This window comes from Argiope bruennichi, chromosome 9, assembly GCF_947563725.1.
Source record: "Argiope bruennichi chromosome 9, qqArgBrue1.1, whole genome shotgun sequence".
Taxonomy (NCBI): Eukaryota; Metazoa; Arthropoda; class Arachnida; order Araneae; family Araneidae; genus Argiope; species Argiope bruennichi.
In genome coordinates this window covers 59,454,823-59,473,850 of record NC_079159.1, presented here as the reverse complement: position 1 = coordinate 59,473,850, position 19,028 = coordinate 59,454,823, and the positions used below count along the sequence as shown (strand labels likewise).

Below are 19,028 nucleotides of genomic sequence, written 5' to 3'. Positions count from 1 at the left end.
TTCCAAATACATTGATCTTTCCAAAATTTCTAACAAATATATTCCTCATAAATCTTTTTTCCTTGAAAAAGTGAAAGTTTTCTTGTAAGTGAAAACCACATGTCTCTAACATATGTAGTTTACGAGATATAACGAAAACCACCTGCTCATGCGCAGTAGATGACTCCATGGGGGTCTACCATAGTCCCGTATGGTGAAAACTCCATGTCTCTAACAGCAGGTCAACCTTTTAAAAACGCATCTACTTTCAAAGGAGCATGCATAATAATAATGCAATACTGGTAAAAGCAGTTGAAGCAGATGAAGAAGAAAATTGCAATTTATGCTTTATTTACTACGTACGCGATTTCGAGCTTCAATTATTCGTTGAGTACGCGAGCTTTAAAACTCCCTAACCAAAAACAATATCAAGTTCTCACATGATAATAATCAAATAATAAATATTTTTTTTACATAACTAATAAATATGTATATTTAAAAACTGTTTTTATTAAATTTATTAAAATTAAATATTGAGTGTTTATTCTTTGAACTGCGATGCTTTGCACAAATTGGGTCCAGAAATACATATAGAAACTCGTGAGACAAAAAATTCACATTAATATGATATGATTTTTCTACCAAGATTTTCATTTATTACAATTTATTTACTGAATTCACCGATCATCGTTGATCTGGATTAAAATATTTTAATATCTAATATTTTTAACGTAAAATTTACAAGTGTATATAATACGATAATACACAAAGTCCTTTATTCGCCTGTAACATTATTTCACTGAAATGAGAATATCAATTGCAGCTGACGAACTGAATTTTGTTCACAAACATTGACGTATCAGAAAGGTTTTAACAAACGTTTTGATACAATCAATTAAATAGTTAATATTTCAATGATAAAAACATAAAAATAAACTAAATCTATAGCAGTTTATTATATAAATTGTTAATCGACTGCTTTAAATTTTGCATTTTTCTAAAATTTACTATGTTATTCAGGCAACAATTCTTCGTTTGTATTTTTATTCTTCAACAATAAAAAAGGATATTTCAATTGCTTGCAACAGTTTTGTTTTCCTTACCACAACGAAGGAGATTTCTTGTTCCCCTCTTTCTCTTTCTTATTATCATTTGAATTAAAAATATACTAGTTCTCTTTTAGTTCGCTATTCATCGTCTATACTCATCTCAGTTACGATATTACATATTTATTATTTCATCAATTACATCATAGAGTTTAATATCATTATTCTTTAAATATAATTAAATAAACTTTAGAATTCTTTACAAAATCAGTAAAGAATACTGCAAAAAATATTTAAAAAAAAATAGAAAAATATCAAAAATAAATAATTTTATAAACAGTTCTAAATTTCACCTTCTTTCAAAATCGTTTGCGTCTGTACAGTTATTAAATTGAGAAATATTAATAAAAACTAGAGGGAATATTGCCGGAGAATGAAATTGGTATTATCGAAAACATAAACTTTTGAATTTTTAGATGATAAAAAAACATATTTCTTGTGGAATAATTTGCTTGAAGTTACTGCAGAACAACAACTGATTTTTAATTAATTGAATATTTAAATTATTTCTGAAGTTTGAAAAATTGGCAGTGCTCTTTTTCTTGTCCTAATTAATAAGCGTACAAAATTCGATTCATATCAGCTCAATTACTGAGAAAGAGATGCAAAACATACATACCAACAATGACTTTTATTTATATTATATATTTACTTATATTATTTAAATACAGAGAAAATTTCAATTAAATTAGAACTTTCAACTGAAATAATTTTTGGGACATTGCAGATATTATCAGGAGGTGATATGTTAGTGATATATAGCAGCAACAGATTATTAAAAAATACACATTTCTCTGAAATAATCTTGATCTAAGAGAACCACTTCCAAATTTTTGACAGAAATTTTTATTGCATATTTCTAATATCGGACATTTTATCATTGATCTAAAAGATTTACACCAGTTTTTTTATGTAGAAGACAATATAGAAATATTGTTGCATTTCTCCCTTACATAATTATCAATTTAATTGTATCGATTAAATATGTTCTTTGGTTGATTATAACAATTTGGAAGACAAGTTGTAAAAGAGTGGAAGACAAATCTGCAGGCTAATAAAAACTGACCTTGTAATTTGATTTAATGATTGACGGTGAAGTTAATGCAAAGCAACTCTGTTAGAAATTAAATCTGAAAAATTGTGTGTTGCTAGAAAGCATATTTAAATATCGACTATAAATTAATTTTCTAGATTTAAACATAACATAAACATGCATATAAATTTTGTACGAAATACATAACGTATGATATTCATCGTTATATAAGATTTGTATACAATATAAATTTAACTAAATTTTTCTACTTTAAAGAATAATAAAAAAAAATCATTTTTTTCTATTCTACAAACAATTTTTTCATCATCAATTTTTCCTAAATTATAGTTTAAAATCATAAAATAATCATGCATATACTCTAAAGATCATTACAACGAAAAGTTGAAGCTTAATTAATTAACTTTTAATGCACTCAAAAATTTGTTTTTAGAAGATCAGAAAATTTAATTTTTAAAATTGAAATTAGCTAATACGTAACAATCACTTTACAAAATAATTCAGGAAAAAGGATTACCTTTCTTGGCTATTCCATTTCGGGTTTTTTTCCAATAAACATTAGAAGCAGATGCCTTTATTACTTGATAATACGCAGTATTATTTATTTTGTTAATCGAAATTCAAAAATAATGATTTTTATAAAGTTTTTGAATCTTTAAATATTAATATTTCTTTTCGGAGGAAGCAAATATTTAACATTCCAGTTCCATTTCGCATCTTGTTATATAACTGAGAATAGATTCCAGTAACTGTAGATGAATTTTCCCACAGAGAAGAGAAAAACTCTAAATGTTGCCAAACTTTTCCTGTTTATAGTTATTTTACCGAAAAAAAATTGTATTAAAAGCAGACGATCTTTTATTTTTAATAAAGTGATATTTTCTTGTTTATGGTTCCGAATTGTTTTTGAATTAGAAATATAATATTCAGAATTCATCCAACTGATTCTTCATTAATGGCAAATTCTTGCTTGCCATAGAAGAATATCTTCTTTCCAAGACAGAAAGAGCAGAAAGAAGAAGGAAAATAAATTAAAAAGAATTAAGATAAAATAATGAAAAAAAAATAAAGAGGAGGAGGAGGAGTAGCGGAGAAATAATTTCATATTTCGTCCAAATGATCATTTCGTTTAATTTCAGAAACTAGCGGGAGTGGTCTCCCTAAAACTTTCTCGCATATTCTCTAATAAACTTGTCATGAAAGAAAACTCCTTACATGGCATATATTAATTTGTGGCGGGAATTTATCCTTTTTTTTTACTGAATCTATCGTGACATCCTTGGAGAGTTATTTGGCTATTAATTCTTGACATGCGTTAATAGTATCCAAAAATCAAATTTGTGTTTTATTCATGTTTTTATCAATCGACTAAAACAAAAATTTGACACAGAACTGCACTTCCAATACAGAACTGCACTTCCATACCAAATATTATATATTTAAGTCATTACATTTTTGAATTATTGCATTTATATGTTTGCGAAAGCACAGACTGACGAACGGTCAATCTTTTGTTGCATTTAGAACAAAATTTGATAGGTGTCTATACTATATATGTTAAATCTGAGAATAGAATTTCATCTATCTAGCTTTCCTCATTTTGTAATTATCGTATTAACTTATATTCAAACAGCCGGACTTCATCTGAAAGTTTTTTCTCAAAATTTTGATAAAAATCGGCAAATTTGGTGTAAAGACCGTATACCAAATCTCTATTGTCTAGCTCAAAACGTTTTTGAGTCATCTTTGTCATAGACTGACAGACAGACGGTCCTTTTCCAAAAATGCGTTTTTCGATCTCCAGGAGGTTTAAAACACGGAGATTCGTCAAAATCTCGAGTTCGAATTTTTTTGCCGATTACTATATTTTCACAATACTATGTATACGAGAAGATAAAAAGGTTTCGTACGTGAAATGCTTTTTTTTTGTGCTGTCAGTGCCGTAAATAGGGCAGAATTGGCAGAATACATGCTCTGGGCGCCACTGCCAGAATATCCGAAATTAAGGATTTAATAAGTGGTATTTAACACAAAAGTAAACTACAATTTACTCTTTGTCCCATACCCTATTGATTTTATGTTTAAGAAATAACCTTTAAGTGTGGACAAATTTTATGTAAATTAACGAGAAGCTTCAGACATGGATCAAATTGTTTATGAATAGCCCTTTTATTTTAATTACTTATTTTTTCTAAAAATTCGAAAGATCATACATAGCACCGACAATGTCAACATTGAATGATCGCTATTTTCCTAACCGTCAAACATTCATATTTCTCTTAACATTTAATTATAGCAATGTTTACATTCTTTTCTCAGAAATTTGGAGACTAATAGAAGATCAATCTGATATGTTGATTAAAATCAACAATAAAAAAAATCGACTACATGCTTTTTGAAGAATTATTTTTTATTGCAAATTTATTTCTATCAGTTCACCATTGTAAAGGAAACCATTAAAAAAAAAAAAAGCTATTCCAGACTGTCAATTCCCATTTCGATTTCCTAATGCAGCTAATTCATCTTTTTTTTTTTTTTTTTTTTGTATGGAAAAAAAATGACAGGAAAAGATGTGTTTCCCCAAATATATGTCTAATAATTCTGCTCTTAAAAATCTGTCGTTTCCCTCTATTCAATATTAATAAGTTTATTACTATTATTGAAATAGGGTATATTATACTAGAAATTCAATTTAACCCCGCTTTTAAAATTAATTCTGTTTTTCTTTTGTTGTCCAATTCCTTGAAAGATTCTTATATACTAAAAATATTTTCGTTTGTAAATTTTGTTGAATGTTTTGCTTTTACGCTAAAAATGTTTTTATTTTAATCGTCTTTAGCGACCTGTTGATTCGCTTGAATATTAGTCACGTTTAATGCCAATTAATTCTTCTATATATAAATTGATATGGGACTTTCAATAAATATATTTAAATTCGGTTTAACCTTTAAGTAGCTTTATTTTAATTGCCTTACACCTGTTCTGTTTTCTTGTGTGCATGAACCTTTTTAAATGAAGACCAGTCGAACTTCAAAATCGAATCAAAATCATAACTATCTGTGTAAACTACTATTATCTTCAAGAGCTGTTAATTCCAGCATTGAGTTGATGCGGTGCAATTGACATGTATTACGTAAGTATGTCTAACAGTTTGTTGGTTGGATTGAAATATACTGATAAAAAAATAAACGAATAGCAAGCCGTTATTCGATATATCGGTTTTACTACTCAGCATAATAGCTTAATAAATTTTATTTGTAAATTTCAAAAGAAAATGAACGAAATAAAATTAGAAATTAAAGGTTCATCACATTAATAAAGTATATGAAAATATAAACAGAATTCTCATCGTTTGCTATTCAACAAAGAAGAAATATACGCACATACGCATTAAATGAAACAATGAAAACGAGGTAAATTTCATTGCAGAAATATAAAGATTTGTTGCAAATTTAGTACAAAATATTTTTAAATATTTCTTTACATTTAAATAAATAACAACAACAATAATATATAAAAATAAGATTGGCATCTTTAAAAAGATTATGATTTTTTTGGGAGATTTTTAAATGAAGAAAAAATTATTTTTGTTCAATAATATTTTTGGAAGCTATCGCAGAAAAACGCCGTAATCTCCCTCAATTTTTAACTAATTTAAATTTTAAAAAATCGCTTCGAGGTGCATATTTTTACTCTACAAAATATATCTGTGTCAGATTTGTTAGCAATTTGATCAAAATGTCCGCCTATAGAACGCCAATACAAACAAATACTGTCCTTTACTATCAGTAGAAAAAAGCTGTAAAATATATTTTGTCTTAGTTGCATTTGGAAATCAAAATTGCATAATAAACAACGATTTTAAAAGTTTGACTACAGTTATTGTTCTTTTAGTTCTGTTTATAAAAAAAGCGAAAAAGAATACTAATGATTTTTTCCGGTCATTCCAGCAGTAACAAGATACATAACTTATATTCGAAATCAAAATTTCGCCGTTGAAAGAATAATTTTCAGAAAATCATTCTTAGAACTTTTTTGCATATTCATATCCGTTATTAAATTCTGTACAATCGCTTTGTTTTTTAGCATATGAAATAATTTCATTATTTAATAACATTCGTAAGAAAAGGGAGAAAAAAATTGTTCGGTTGATTACTCGAGTACTTTTCTAGAAATGGGTTTAACAAACATTTTGCATCGCAGTAATATTTAGTATCCAAAATGAGATGTTTAGCTACCATTTTAGCAATTGAATTTCCTTGACACAAAATTCAAGGAATAAAAACTGCTCGTCAAATCTTGTGATATAAATATTTATGATTCAAATCAATATAATAGATGATACTGATCTAAACATTTCATGTCCCTCAAGATGCAATGATTTTAACATAAGATAGAAATCGATAAATCTGTGGATCTTGTACTGATATCATTGTAATAACTATTTTTGAGAGAAACATGTACTGCATAAAAGAAATGAAACAGGTAGAAAAGAATGAAAATATTCTTCATATTCATAATACTAAGTTACTGCATTGAATTAAATATTCTTGCAGGTAATATGAAAACTATCCCTGTAATTTATATTTAATAAAAAAAAAGTCCTTATTTTTCGGTTATATTGTATATAAACTTAATTTTTAATATTATTTATAAGATATAACCATCCAGCGGCGTCTGTAAAGTTATGCGGAATTTTTAAAAAATCCCTTCTCTTTTGGTCTGTATCGTTATTGGATGTGAAAGTCTGAACTTTTGCTTTGGTGTTTAAAAACTAAAATATATTTTTTTAATTGACTAATTTATTGATGCGCGAATAAAGCTAAATATGAATAAAAGTTAATCTATGGGATTGTCAGTTTAACATTTTATTTATATATATTTTTATGCTGTATTATAGAAAAAGTTAATGAGCTAAGGCCTGCAATTTTTATTATTTTGCTAATATTTTTTCAGCATTATATTTATTTTGTATTTGATACTGTATTTTTTGTATTAGCCGATTACTATTTGCTGCTTAAAACCGATTTTAGTGATTAATTTTGATTTAAATGTTCTTGAATATTATGGATTCCACTGCAAGAAAGCTAAACTTTTAATGTTACTATATATTTACATTTAAAGTGTAATACAAATTATATATATATTAATTCCTTATACATTCTATTTATATCCACGAGATTTTCTACAACATTCGTTAGTTAATATGTGATAACCATATCAGTGATATTATTAACAAGATAACAGACCGTTTAGATGGGTAAATCTTCCAATACCTTCTTATTTAGAAACATGATTTTTAAACGATACAAATAATTATACATTTTTAGAAATTTATCTAATATAACTGTTAAGAAAAAAGTTTTTTTACAAACGAAAACAAGTCTTTTAACAATTTTCAAATATAGGCATTTATAAATAAGAAACATTCCAGATGTTACTCATTTATAAACATGGAGCCCACTTTGATTTCTCTTCAAAATAGTATTTTATATTAAATAGTTTCTAATTTATATTTCCAAATAACAAAAATAACCATTTGAAATTTATGATGCATTCACTAAAATTTTTTGGAAGCATGGTTGTGCTATATTTAAATTTTAAAAAATATGCATAAATTACAGAGAAAATTTTAAAGGAAATTTGAACCTTATTTATGAGGGAAGGGGGGAAATAAATAAACAAACTAAAACCACGTTTAAGTTTCATATTAAGAATGCAATCAATTCTGAGTTAATTTCCAATTATAGATTATGGTGGATAAACTATTTCATACAGAACAAAATAATACAAGGTTTTTGTAAAAAAAGCAACAGAAAAAAGTAAAGCAAAAACTTGATATAGTGAAAATAATAATAATAATAATAATGACTCCATTTTACAATATAGATTTCAATTTATTCTTCTCACTAATATTTTTTTTAAACCTTTGTGTGACTAAGTTTCTTTCCAGACACTACTTCTAAACTAATTAACTATTTTAAAATTTGATGGAATTATTAAACAGAATATTTATTTTATTGAGCATGTTTCTTTTAAGATTTTGATTATTAAGTTTTAATTTACACAAATCTATTTTTGGAAAAGAATATTATGTAGTAATGGATTTGATGCAGTCAGATGACGACAAAAGTTAAAATTTGAATAAATATTTTTTTCTTCTGGAAATTGAATAATTATGTAAAGGAAGTAGTGCTTCTATGCAATAAAAAAAAATGCAAAATTAAACAGAAAACCAGTTTATCTTAAGTTAGCACTTTTATTCTATGTATGAATAAAACAAAAGTCATTGAAGAACATAGTTCCAAGGTCTTATAAAACATACAAAATGCCTACACACCAACAGAAAACAAAAACTTTACAATATTACAAACATTTTACCAAGAATGCATCTATTGACAGCGTTATCTACAAATGCATTTATATACACACAAGTCTACTTGACGTTGGTTCTGAGCTCTACTAAGATAGTGAAAATTCTTTTAAATTAAATGCAGTACTAAGCTGGTGATAAGCAAGAAGATATTTATATTATAGTGACTAATTTCAACAATATTTTTTTGCAATTATGCAAATTAATTTTTAAAGAATATATAGTAGAGCTTACAGATGTTACAAAGAAATTATGTCGTCAGATAGTTTGAGTATAAAAGAAAATATGTTTATAATTATCACAGTCTATTTAAAAAAAATTCAATCTTGATAGATTAAATATTAAAATATCAATTCAAATGTAATAAGTAGTAACTACATTTTAGAAGATTCAGAATAATAAAAAAAATTAGCTCTAACAAATTTTATAGCCTTTAAAGCATAATAATTTGAGTATTTTCCAAAATTTTGCAATATATCTTTCATAATATTTTTACAATAGCAGTCATATTGAAGTGAGACATTTCACTTTTTAAAATATCATTTAAGTAGATGAAATCATAATACATAGGAAGAAAAGGCCATGAAGTTATAAAATATCATGAGAAATGTATAATTTAATAATTATATTCAAATTTTTCTTTATGACCAATAAACAAGAAAATGATTTGCGAGACATCAGAAACTTAAGAACTAAGCATTAAAGTCCAATAAGTTCAGGTTTGCAGATCTTGTCCTAGATGAGAGCAGTGAAATGGGCCCATGCAAAGCCTATCACAAAAGAAATAAATAGTAGATGATATGACAAGGAATGATGATGTGGAAGAGAAATATACAGATGAAATACACTATGTACACAGCTGCGCACACAGATCGTTAGTGGTGCATTCTTCTCTTCAAATTTTCAATGTCCTGGAATGCACAAATAAATAAAATAAGATACATTTTAATATTTTCTCAATTTAAAACAGCAATATATTATATAAAATCTTTTTAAAATAAAAGGATCTTACTGCATTATTAAAAAAAATGAAATACATGAGAGTAAATTACTACATGTTTGTAAAATATTGATTATTAATATAAAAAAGTATACTTTATCACTATATTTCTTAATTTTCTTTTTAAATTTTCATATTTGTTGAAACAGATTTATATTCCATATAACAGGTAAGATACTGAATACCACTGTAATTAAAAAACTGAGAAGAAGCACTAACTGTAAGCAAAGTAAATACATTAAAATTTTTTTTTTTTTTTACTTCTCAACTTCTTTGATTAATTTTAAAAAATACTAACATTAAAAAAATATAATTTCTTACATTTACCATTTTTAAAAAATTCTTATACACTGTTTTACATACTAATGAGCAAAGAAATTATAAAAACCAAATCTGCTAATTTAGATAATATTTTGGACAATATATGTTTTTACAAACAAATGCATTTTAAAATACGATTAAAACTGTAAAGGCAGTATGTACACACTCGAAAGGTATTTCACAAAAATTTATATATGTATAAAATATATGTGTATCATTTTTTTTTTAATGATAATACTTACATGAAGCAAAAACTCTTTCAGCTGTTTATATGCTTCTTCTAAATCATCATTCACCAGAACAAGATCAAAATTTCCAGGAGTTTCACCTGATAAAGACAAAGACATTGATTAAAATCTTAATTAAATAATAAAAATTAGTTCAGATATTAAAAACATCAGTTTAAGTACATTCTAATAGAAAGAAAAAGTGACAGGCAATTAAATGCAGGTTTTTATATATTTCTATAAGTTTTTAAACCTTTGTTAAAAAAAGGTCAATAAAAAAAAAACTTGAAAAATATGAATTAATTATCTAATTTTAATTATTTAATTTTAAAAGAATTTCATACAAAATTGTTAAATATATGATGATGGTTATGTTATGAAAAATAACACTATGTTAAAAAATAAAACTTGTTGTTTATGATTTATGAATACAGAATATAACTTACCATACACTAACTCTTCTTTAGCTCTAGCCAGTCTTTTTTGGAGGCTTTCTTCAGATTCTGTGTTTCTGTTTCTGAGACGTTCTTCCTGCAATAGTTAAAGGAACATATTTTAAAATAACTAATGAATAAATTTGCAATAGTAAAAATGAAAATTATATTATATTTTAATAACATAAAATATTATATATTTACACTTACCAGAACTTCAATACTGGGTGTTTTGACAAAGATAAATTTTGGATTCAAGTCAGTTTTTTTCAGATTTTTCACTCCTACCATTTCTACATCCAGAATGCAAAGTTTTCCATTCTTCAAGATTTGCTTAACAGCATTTTTCCTGTGAATTAACAAAAAATACCCATAAATATATAATAAATTATATTTTTGAGTAGAGAAGTGCTTAAAATATAAATTACAAATTATATATATATATAAGCATTAATTAATACATTTACTTACGAAGTGCCATAGATATTTCCTGAGAATTCGGCATGCTCCAAAAATTCGCCATTCGCAATAGCTTTCTCCATATCTTCTCGACTTACAAAATGGTAATCTGAGAACAAAAATATATAATTAGCAATCTTATTTTTAAGCTTATTAATTTATTTGTTTTAAATAAAAATAAAATTTCAAAGGCAAATAACTATTTAAACTAATGTTAAAACATTGAATGCCCATATAGATAGTATGTTTACAATAATTATTTATAATTAATAAAATTATCAGATAAAATTTAAAATACATTCTACTTTTATGATATGCAGATTACATCAATGATTTTTTTTCCCCCAAACTTAAAATTTCACTATTCTTACCTTTTCCATCGATTTCATTGGGTCTAGGCTTTCTTGTGGTATCTAAAAAAATGAAGAGAAATAATTATTATTTCTTGGGTAAATTTCTAACAAAGAGCAATTCTAACAACTTGAATACAAAATTACATTATATAAGACATTACATGATATGATTAATTCTTTAAATAATTTAATACAATTTGAAGTTAAGAAAACCAAATAAATTGTCTTGACATTTTATATACATATATAAAAAAATTGATTAAAATAATTATCAAGTCACCATAAAAATATAAATAATCCAAATAAAATATATATTATAATTCATTAAACTTTTCATAATTTAAAAGTATATAATTTATTAGAGAATATGTAAAACTTACGAGAAATGCTAAATTCGACATAGTCTTTGTACTCTGCCAAGAAACGTTTTAGAAGAGTGGATTTGCCACTTCCTGAAGGTCCACATACGGCAATGGGACGAGGAAGACTTTCAAACTTCTTCTCACTCTTCCATTTAACATTTTCTGTAAGAAAAGAAACAATTTAAACATTTTAAATATTATTAAGCATATATTTTTATAGATTTTATTGATGATTTGAAACCAGGGTAATTTATTTGATTTTGATATGTTAAATTAGGTTTAAAGCTTCCTAATGTAAAAGTCATCAAGTTGATAATATTGTACCAAATAAAAAGTATGGTTTTATTTGACTGAAGACTATTTACAATTCTGCTTGATCAGGTTGCAGTTTACTTTACTAGTATTATTTTAATAGAATATAATTATATGGATACTAATAATTTTGCATAGGTATTATTGAAGATATAGGAATTAGAGAGGAAAAACTTCCCAGTTTTGGATTATTATTTTTGCCTTCAATTTTTGAATTTTAATGACTAGTGTTATTATTCAGCAATATTTTCACAAGTTGAAATTGTTTCCTTAGATATACAAGAGAAAAAACACAAACAAAGATATTTGTTGTTATTTTTACACTAAAAGAAAAGAAGCTAAAGAAAAATTAATAATCTTTTCATATAAAAAATATTCAGGCATGTTTCATAATTGTAAATCATATTTATTACACAATCAGGTAAATTATGCCGTATTTTCTATAATAATTATAAATCTTGCAAAACAATCAGGATATTTTCCAATGAATTAAATAAATATAATATCAATAAAGTACATTAATTTTATAACAGCGTACTATTCTATAATTAACGATCATTACCTAAAAAAAATATCGACAGTTAATTAAATTTGGAGACCTACTAATTAAATTACGCGTATCAAAAAAGATTATGTATCCAAAATCTATAAAAATTAACAAAATAAGAGCTGTTTAAAAAAAATTCAAACGGCAATTCAGAAACAAACACCGATAAATATCAGTATCTGACATTACGTCGCGCAATTTAAATTGATAAATAAAAACAAATGATAACAACAATCAACTGCTGCCATCTAGAATTGTTAGATAATACTGCGACACGTAACCGGATAGAAAGAGAACTTTTGATATTGTCCTAACTACAAATGAAAATATTCGCTTAATTTATTTGATTACAAAAAAGCTTTTTGTTTTCAATTACCTGATTTCAAGCTGGAAATTCCATTTTGATAAGGCTTGGTAATAACCCCATTAGCAACTTCCATTGTAAACTTATTTGCGCACAATTTATTAGAAAAAGATATAATGTTTTGATTGTAAAACGAACGTAAAAATAAAGTTGAATTAGAAGTCAATTTGCAGATGGTAAAAAGGCTCATATAAGCTTTAAAAACAGGAAATGATTTAAGAAAGCCACACCTATACAAGCAACGTGGTACATTAGCGGAAAGGGTTGTTTACCTTTGTCTGAAAATTTGGATTGAAGTTGTAGTGTTATTCCATGCAAACTTTTTATTTTTAATTTCAATTCATATTATATTGCGACATGTTTATACAATAATTTTTGATTACGATTTTAGTATTTCTTTTTGTTTGAATTTCTAAAACTGAATCTAGATATTTTGAAAAAAAGTCATATGATATTGATTTGAACTTTCCTCACTACAATTAATATTTATGGAGAGAAGAATATTTCTCAAAAGTACATGTATGATATAAGCGATTCTTGTCAAATCCACCGGTCTTTCTAAAAGACCAGGTCCCCAAAAATGCTGCCATTGGATGATTGTAGAAGCCAAATATGATACAAATGAAAAATAAGTAATGGGCCTTAAAGCTTGCTGTATGCAAATTATAAGCTTTAGAATTCCCATTTTTGAAGCATTTCAAAAAATTTCAGCATAAAAATGCAACAATCATACATTTAGAATATTTGTAAATTATGGGGGAGACTAAAAGTTGTAAATTATGTTAAGTAATGTGAAGGTTTGTTATTAAGAAAGAAGTTTTTCCTTTTAATTTAAAAATTATTTTGGGTTTTGATAGAGTTAAAAAATAGAAAACTTCCAATTAAAACTAATACTCTAGTTTTCAGCTGGAAAGCCTCTTTTTAAAAAATCTTTATATAATTTTAATAGACTACAATGTATAAATGAAACTTTTTCTTCTGTTTTACACAACAAGTAGTATAAAGTTTGCATAATTCCAAACATTTTACTAACTTACAATCAATCAGTTTGAAATGAGGATTTAAACTAAATAGGAAAAATTTATTACAGAAATTTCTAAATTGTAAAAATATTATCAGGCATCTTCCAATTATATTTATCAGAAAGAAAGAATAATACGCCTTTTAATATCAATAGGCATGACAGAAAACAAGTTCTAAGCAAAGCAACAGCTTGCTTACCAATAATCCAGTCTTCTCGAGGATAACGACATCTCCAAGGGAAGTCGGGTAGATACACGCCGTTGACAGGGATGGCATGCAGAAGGGAATCCATGTCTCTTCAGTGAAGACGAGGAGCGTAAAGGGTTATTTCTCAAGAGAGAGCTCTGTAAATGCAATCGATACAAACGGAGGGATGGCTCCTGTATTTATCTGGCAGAGCAGGTGATTCTGTTTGCCCAAGATGGATAGAACACGACCTGATCACGTGTAAAATATTGGGGGCGGAGACAATTTCTTCCTTCTGCATTAGCCATCCTTGGGGCGGGCGTGAGGCGCAACGCCTCAAGACGTGTTACGTATACGAATCTGATAAGATAACATAAACAAGGAATCAGTTCCTTCATCTTTCGGCTGGTCACGGGATTCGTCAATCGAGCGAAGGGAACCAAGTCCTAAGAGATAAGGGATATCTTAATCTCATCCCAATCTATTTATGGAAGCAAATAAACATTAGGGGTTTTATTTCACATGTGACCCAATTTGTTGCATCCAGTTAATCTCCGTTTTGGTTGGTGATGACCGAAAAAGCACGCTGTAACTAGACGATCAACAACAGATGCGTGCCATGGAGATGCAACTTCCAGGGACATCGACCACAGATTCTTTTTTTACCTTCAAGTTCAAGTGGTTGAGACATTCTTTTTGTACTCATGAGTGAATGAAAATATTTTAGAAACTCTGCAGATTTAGAAACGAACTTCCTTATTCGATAGTATTGAAGTGAATCTTTCAAAGATCTCGTTAGAAAAAAATTCCTTATAGGTCTGAAAATACCTTCCTTTCACTAGTAAATTTGGTCTCGTTCAAAAGATTCGTTAACATATTTCTTTATTAGTTATGTTTTGTTATTATAAAGTTTCTTACCTATTTGTATATAATCAATGATTTCATTTAAATTTTAAATAATTTTCATTGGAATTCTGATAACGCAAAATGTGATAAGTAAAGATTATGTTTAGAATTCAGCATAATTGAATAACTGAAAGTATTATTTTATTTGATATCACAAGCAAGTTTCTGGAATAGTTAAGGTGCTTTTAGTCAAGGTTAAGTAAAATTTATTTTCATGCTATACTTTTAGCAGTATTTAAAAACATAGAAAGAAAAATACACGATTTTCATCATATAAATATGTGTTTTAACAAAATGTTGATACATAAAACTGAAAAACATTCTTGAAAATTCTATACTATATTTAAAATGCAAAGAAGAACATAATACATTGTAATGACCACGTATATAATAATTAATGGTTCTAAAAAAATCCTCAACATTTAAAAATACATTGGAAAGTTTCTATTTGTAATTACAATGTATCAGAGAAATATCAGTATATTTAAGGTTATTGAAAAAGGGCATCTTTTGTATTTAACGTTAAGATTTTTTCGGTATTTTATACCGAAAGTGCATTCTTAATCATTAATTGGCTTTTTTTTTATATATCTGATAAATTATCGAGCATGCTATCAATTATAATCACAAACTAAATGTTGTGAAATTCTTGTAACACCAGATAATTTATAAGAAAGTGGAAAGATTCGAGTAACAAAAGCTACAAAAAGATGTTTTTTTTTCCCCATAATTATTTTCTGCTTTTGAAATTTTCTTGAAAATATCTTCAAAATAGATTTCTGTGTTTAAAATTTATTATAGTAGTTAATCATCAAAAGATATAAGGATACTGCTGTAAAAAATGGACTATTCAATACAAAAAGTGTGCAAACAAATCAATTGAAATGATGAAATATATGGAAACTGTAAAATATGTACCATTACATATTATATATCTCTTATTCCATGGCTATAATTCAGAGAAAATCTAGAATGTTACGTCTCTCTTGCTATTCCTTCGCATAAAACTTATGACACTAAAAAGAAAAATCAAAAATTTCTTGTAACCGGTTTTTTTCCCCCCTTTATTAATTACATAATATTTCAAAGAAATTCTAACTTTAGAGGTAAAGTCGCATACTTTAAAATTCCCATCTTAGCATTTATTTTATCATAAAGTTTGTTTCACATATCTATTATTTTTTTTCATCCCAATATTTCAATTCATTTGGAATATGTGATGCTTTTTATAAAAATGATATGTTTTCTGAAGAAAATTAATTCATTACTAACCTTTTTAATAAATTTAAATATCACGCACATAATTTCATCAATGAAATTCTGGTGCATATGTCAAAGTAATTATTCGATGAGATATTCTGGTAGCATTACTTTTCAGAGAAAGGTTTGAAAGCAATTTACTTCAATTCTCATAATCTTGAAGGGGCCGTCAGATTAGATGAATAATGGCAACGACAAAAACTTTCACTTTATTTTGAGAGTGCTAGTTGAGCTGTAATATTTAATTCGATACGCTTCTAAGTTTTTGCGATTAATTCGAAATTATTAACATCTGAACAACTGAAGATACATTTTTCTGTTATTGTTCCCAGTTCATTGAAAATGATAGAAATCTGTAGGAATCAAATTTTTATTAGAGATAATATTATTTTCTATGCAATTCTTATTCTTGATAGTGACAAAACCATGCAAGGGTAAAAGCAAAATTGATTAGTAAAAATTAGTTTCAAAGCATTTTGCAATGCAAAACAGGAAATATTTCGGTACTTGATTGCGGCTTGGAAACATATACATCAGAAGATGCAATTGAAATTACGCCATGCTCGATGATTCATAGAAGCCCTCATATAAAAATGTGGTATCAAAACAGGTGTCTTCAAGTAATCCTTATCATTTCCAGAAAATAAACAAAGGCGAGAAATCTAAATATAAACCTCAGCAATTTGATTTCAAAACTAATTGTAAGCCAGATATTTTCATACGTGTTAAGGAACACATCTTCATCGAAAGACGAAACAGAAATTGCATCACTCCAAATGATTCAATGAAGGCTATATTTCGAAACATGGCGTAAAATAAAGTCGGGGGGTTATTTCGTCATTTTAACGAGAGAGTTATATTTAATCTAGCTGATAAAGTAATCTCGAAATACATCTAGGTGGGGGCTCTCGTTATCCGTGAAATGGAAATTTTGAAATGGATAAGAGATAAGAGATGAAAACTAGAGTTGTCAGTCTCTCTTACCTTCTTACGAAATCGAGATAGACCCATTCATCAGAAAGGGCCATAGTACTACTGACCGTAAATAGACAACCTTCGATTTCAAAAGGCTGCCGATAATGGAAGGACATTCATGCCTCGAAGATACTTTTTACAAATTCGATTTCTAACATTTCCTGCATAACATTGCCGATTTTCTTACGTTAAACTAAAAAATGCTGTAAAAATTTCAATTTTCCTCCTTCAGAGATCAAACTAATATTTATTATTATTATTTTTTTTTCATTTTAAAAGGACTGGGTAATTTCTTAATACATGGTAAATTATTTAGTTGTCTCTGAAAGTTTTTTCTTTTTTTGACTTTAACAATTCGCTTCGTTTGAAAAATCGACTTTCTAGATAAATATTCGATGCCAAACACGAAATGATTGCCTAGTAAGATATATGCTCTCTTTCAACTATTATGGATACAAGAAAATATAAAAACCACTTTTATTAAGTTTACAAATCAAAAATAATTGGGTAAAATTGTCTATACGTATTAAGTAGGAATATTCCGATGAAACACAGTATTACGGTAATTACCAAATTAGGGGAACTATTTGTTTCTTCTCGAACTAATATTCATCTATATAAAATAAACAATTCATTCGGAACATTTCTTTTATAAATTGCATTCAATTTTTACTATTCAATTTTATTTTATTAGCAATTCATCTTATCAAGCGAAGAAATTAAAACGTTTTTTAGCTTACAGAATAAAAGCCTTCCTAATTCTCAATATTTATATGCCTACATGATAAACCCGTGAAAAGAGAATAATACTATTTGAAAATAAATTTTCTTATGAATTGTATTTTGAGATAATCAAAACCACAAAGCAAATTTGATATATAGTCATTATATATATCCTTAACATTCAAAATGAGGCTTCGTTAGTTGTTTAATGTTATCTCTTCGAAAGATTGTATTTACAGCTAAATAAATATTACTTCTGTGCACTAAATTATTGCAGTTTTACACTGGAATGCATTTTCAACTAATTAAATATTAATGTTTCCTTTCTTCCCAGAAGACTCTTAGTAATCTAAACAAATGAATTTCTCATTTATTTAAAAATAAGTAAATAATAACTATGACAATCTTAAGTATTCTCAATCTGGTTTACTATGCTTTAAATTATCTATGATAGATATATAACTTCACATATGATGAAATTATAATTTGGAATATAATGAGAATTGTATTTTTATCTAACTGTTTCGATGCAAATATCTTGTAATATCGATTTATTTGAGTAAGACATGACATTTCTTTTATCTTGTCATCTGTAGATCACAAATTTTGTGTTCTATTAACTAAAAGTGCAGTTTATAAAATGACTCTCTTGCGTGTTGTTGTTAAATTTAAAACTGCACTTCAGATTTATAACTGATGATTTCGGCTATTGGTACAATGTTCACTTACAAGTATATACAGCACTTTATTTCTCTTATAATTTTAAAAATAAAGATAGCCTTGTCTCTTTCAATAAAGTGAAAGCTAATGTTTTTAAAGGTTATTAAAGTTATAAAAAGAATTCTTGCTGTTACATAAAATCTATACTGTGGCAACCCTGCACTTATATGATTAATTCCGGTTTCAACTGGTGCTTTTATGATTTTCAGTCAAAGCGTACTCTAGAAATACTGCGAAAAATTGTCCCGCGGGTCGTCCTTGATAGGACTTGTTTAAAGACAACTTATGTCATCGATGTGTTTGAATTTGCTGAGTTATTTTCTTCCTTGCGCCTCTTATCTATCTTT

The 19,028-nt window shown here is 26.8% G+C and overlaps 2 protein-coding genes across 6 annotated transcripts in view; one reads left to right on the top strand and one right to left on the bottom strand.

Annotated features, from left to right (window-relative positions):
- Nucleotides 1–19,028, top strand: part of LOC129983926 (mutS protein homolog 4-like) — a 131,240-nt gene that overhangs the window by 17,247 nt on the left and 94,965 nt on the right. The gene's annotated exons all lie outside the window — the stretch shown is intronic.
- Nucleotides 8,376–19,028, bottom strand: part of LOC129983927 (guanylate kinase-like) — a 42,357-nt gene continuing 31,704 nt past the window's right edge. For 2 of the 4 annotated variants that reach the window (XM_056093644.1, XM_056093646.1), the window contains exons 2-8: nucleotides 11,684–11,827; nucleotides 11,322–11,363; nucleotides 10,963–11,059; nucleotides 10,702–10,840; nucleotides 10,504–10,588; nucleotides 10,073–10,158; nucleotides 8,376–9,420 (exon numbers count right to left, since the gene is read on the bottom strand). In XM_056093644.1, the coding sequence (XP_055949619.1) occupies nucleotides 9,385–9,420; nucleotides 10,073–10,158; nucleotides 10,504–10,588; nucleotides 10,702–10,840; nucleotides 10,963–11,059; nucleotides 11,322–11,363; nucleotides 11,684–11,827 (629 nt within the window). In that variant the 3' untranslated portion in view covers nucleotides 8,376–9,384. Of the gene's footprint in view, nucleotides 9,421–10,072; nucleotides 10,159–10,503; nucleotides 10,589–10,701; nucleotides 10,841–10,962; nucleotides 11,060–11,321; nucleotides 11,364–11,683; nucleotides 11,828–12,900; nucleotides 13,174–14,109; nucleotides 14,298–19,028 lie in introns of those variants that run through there. The other 2 variants (XM_056093645.1, XM_056093643.1) reach the window with 2 other exon arrangements.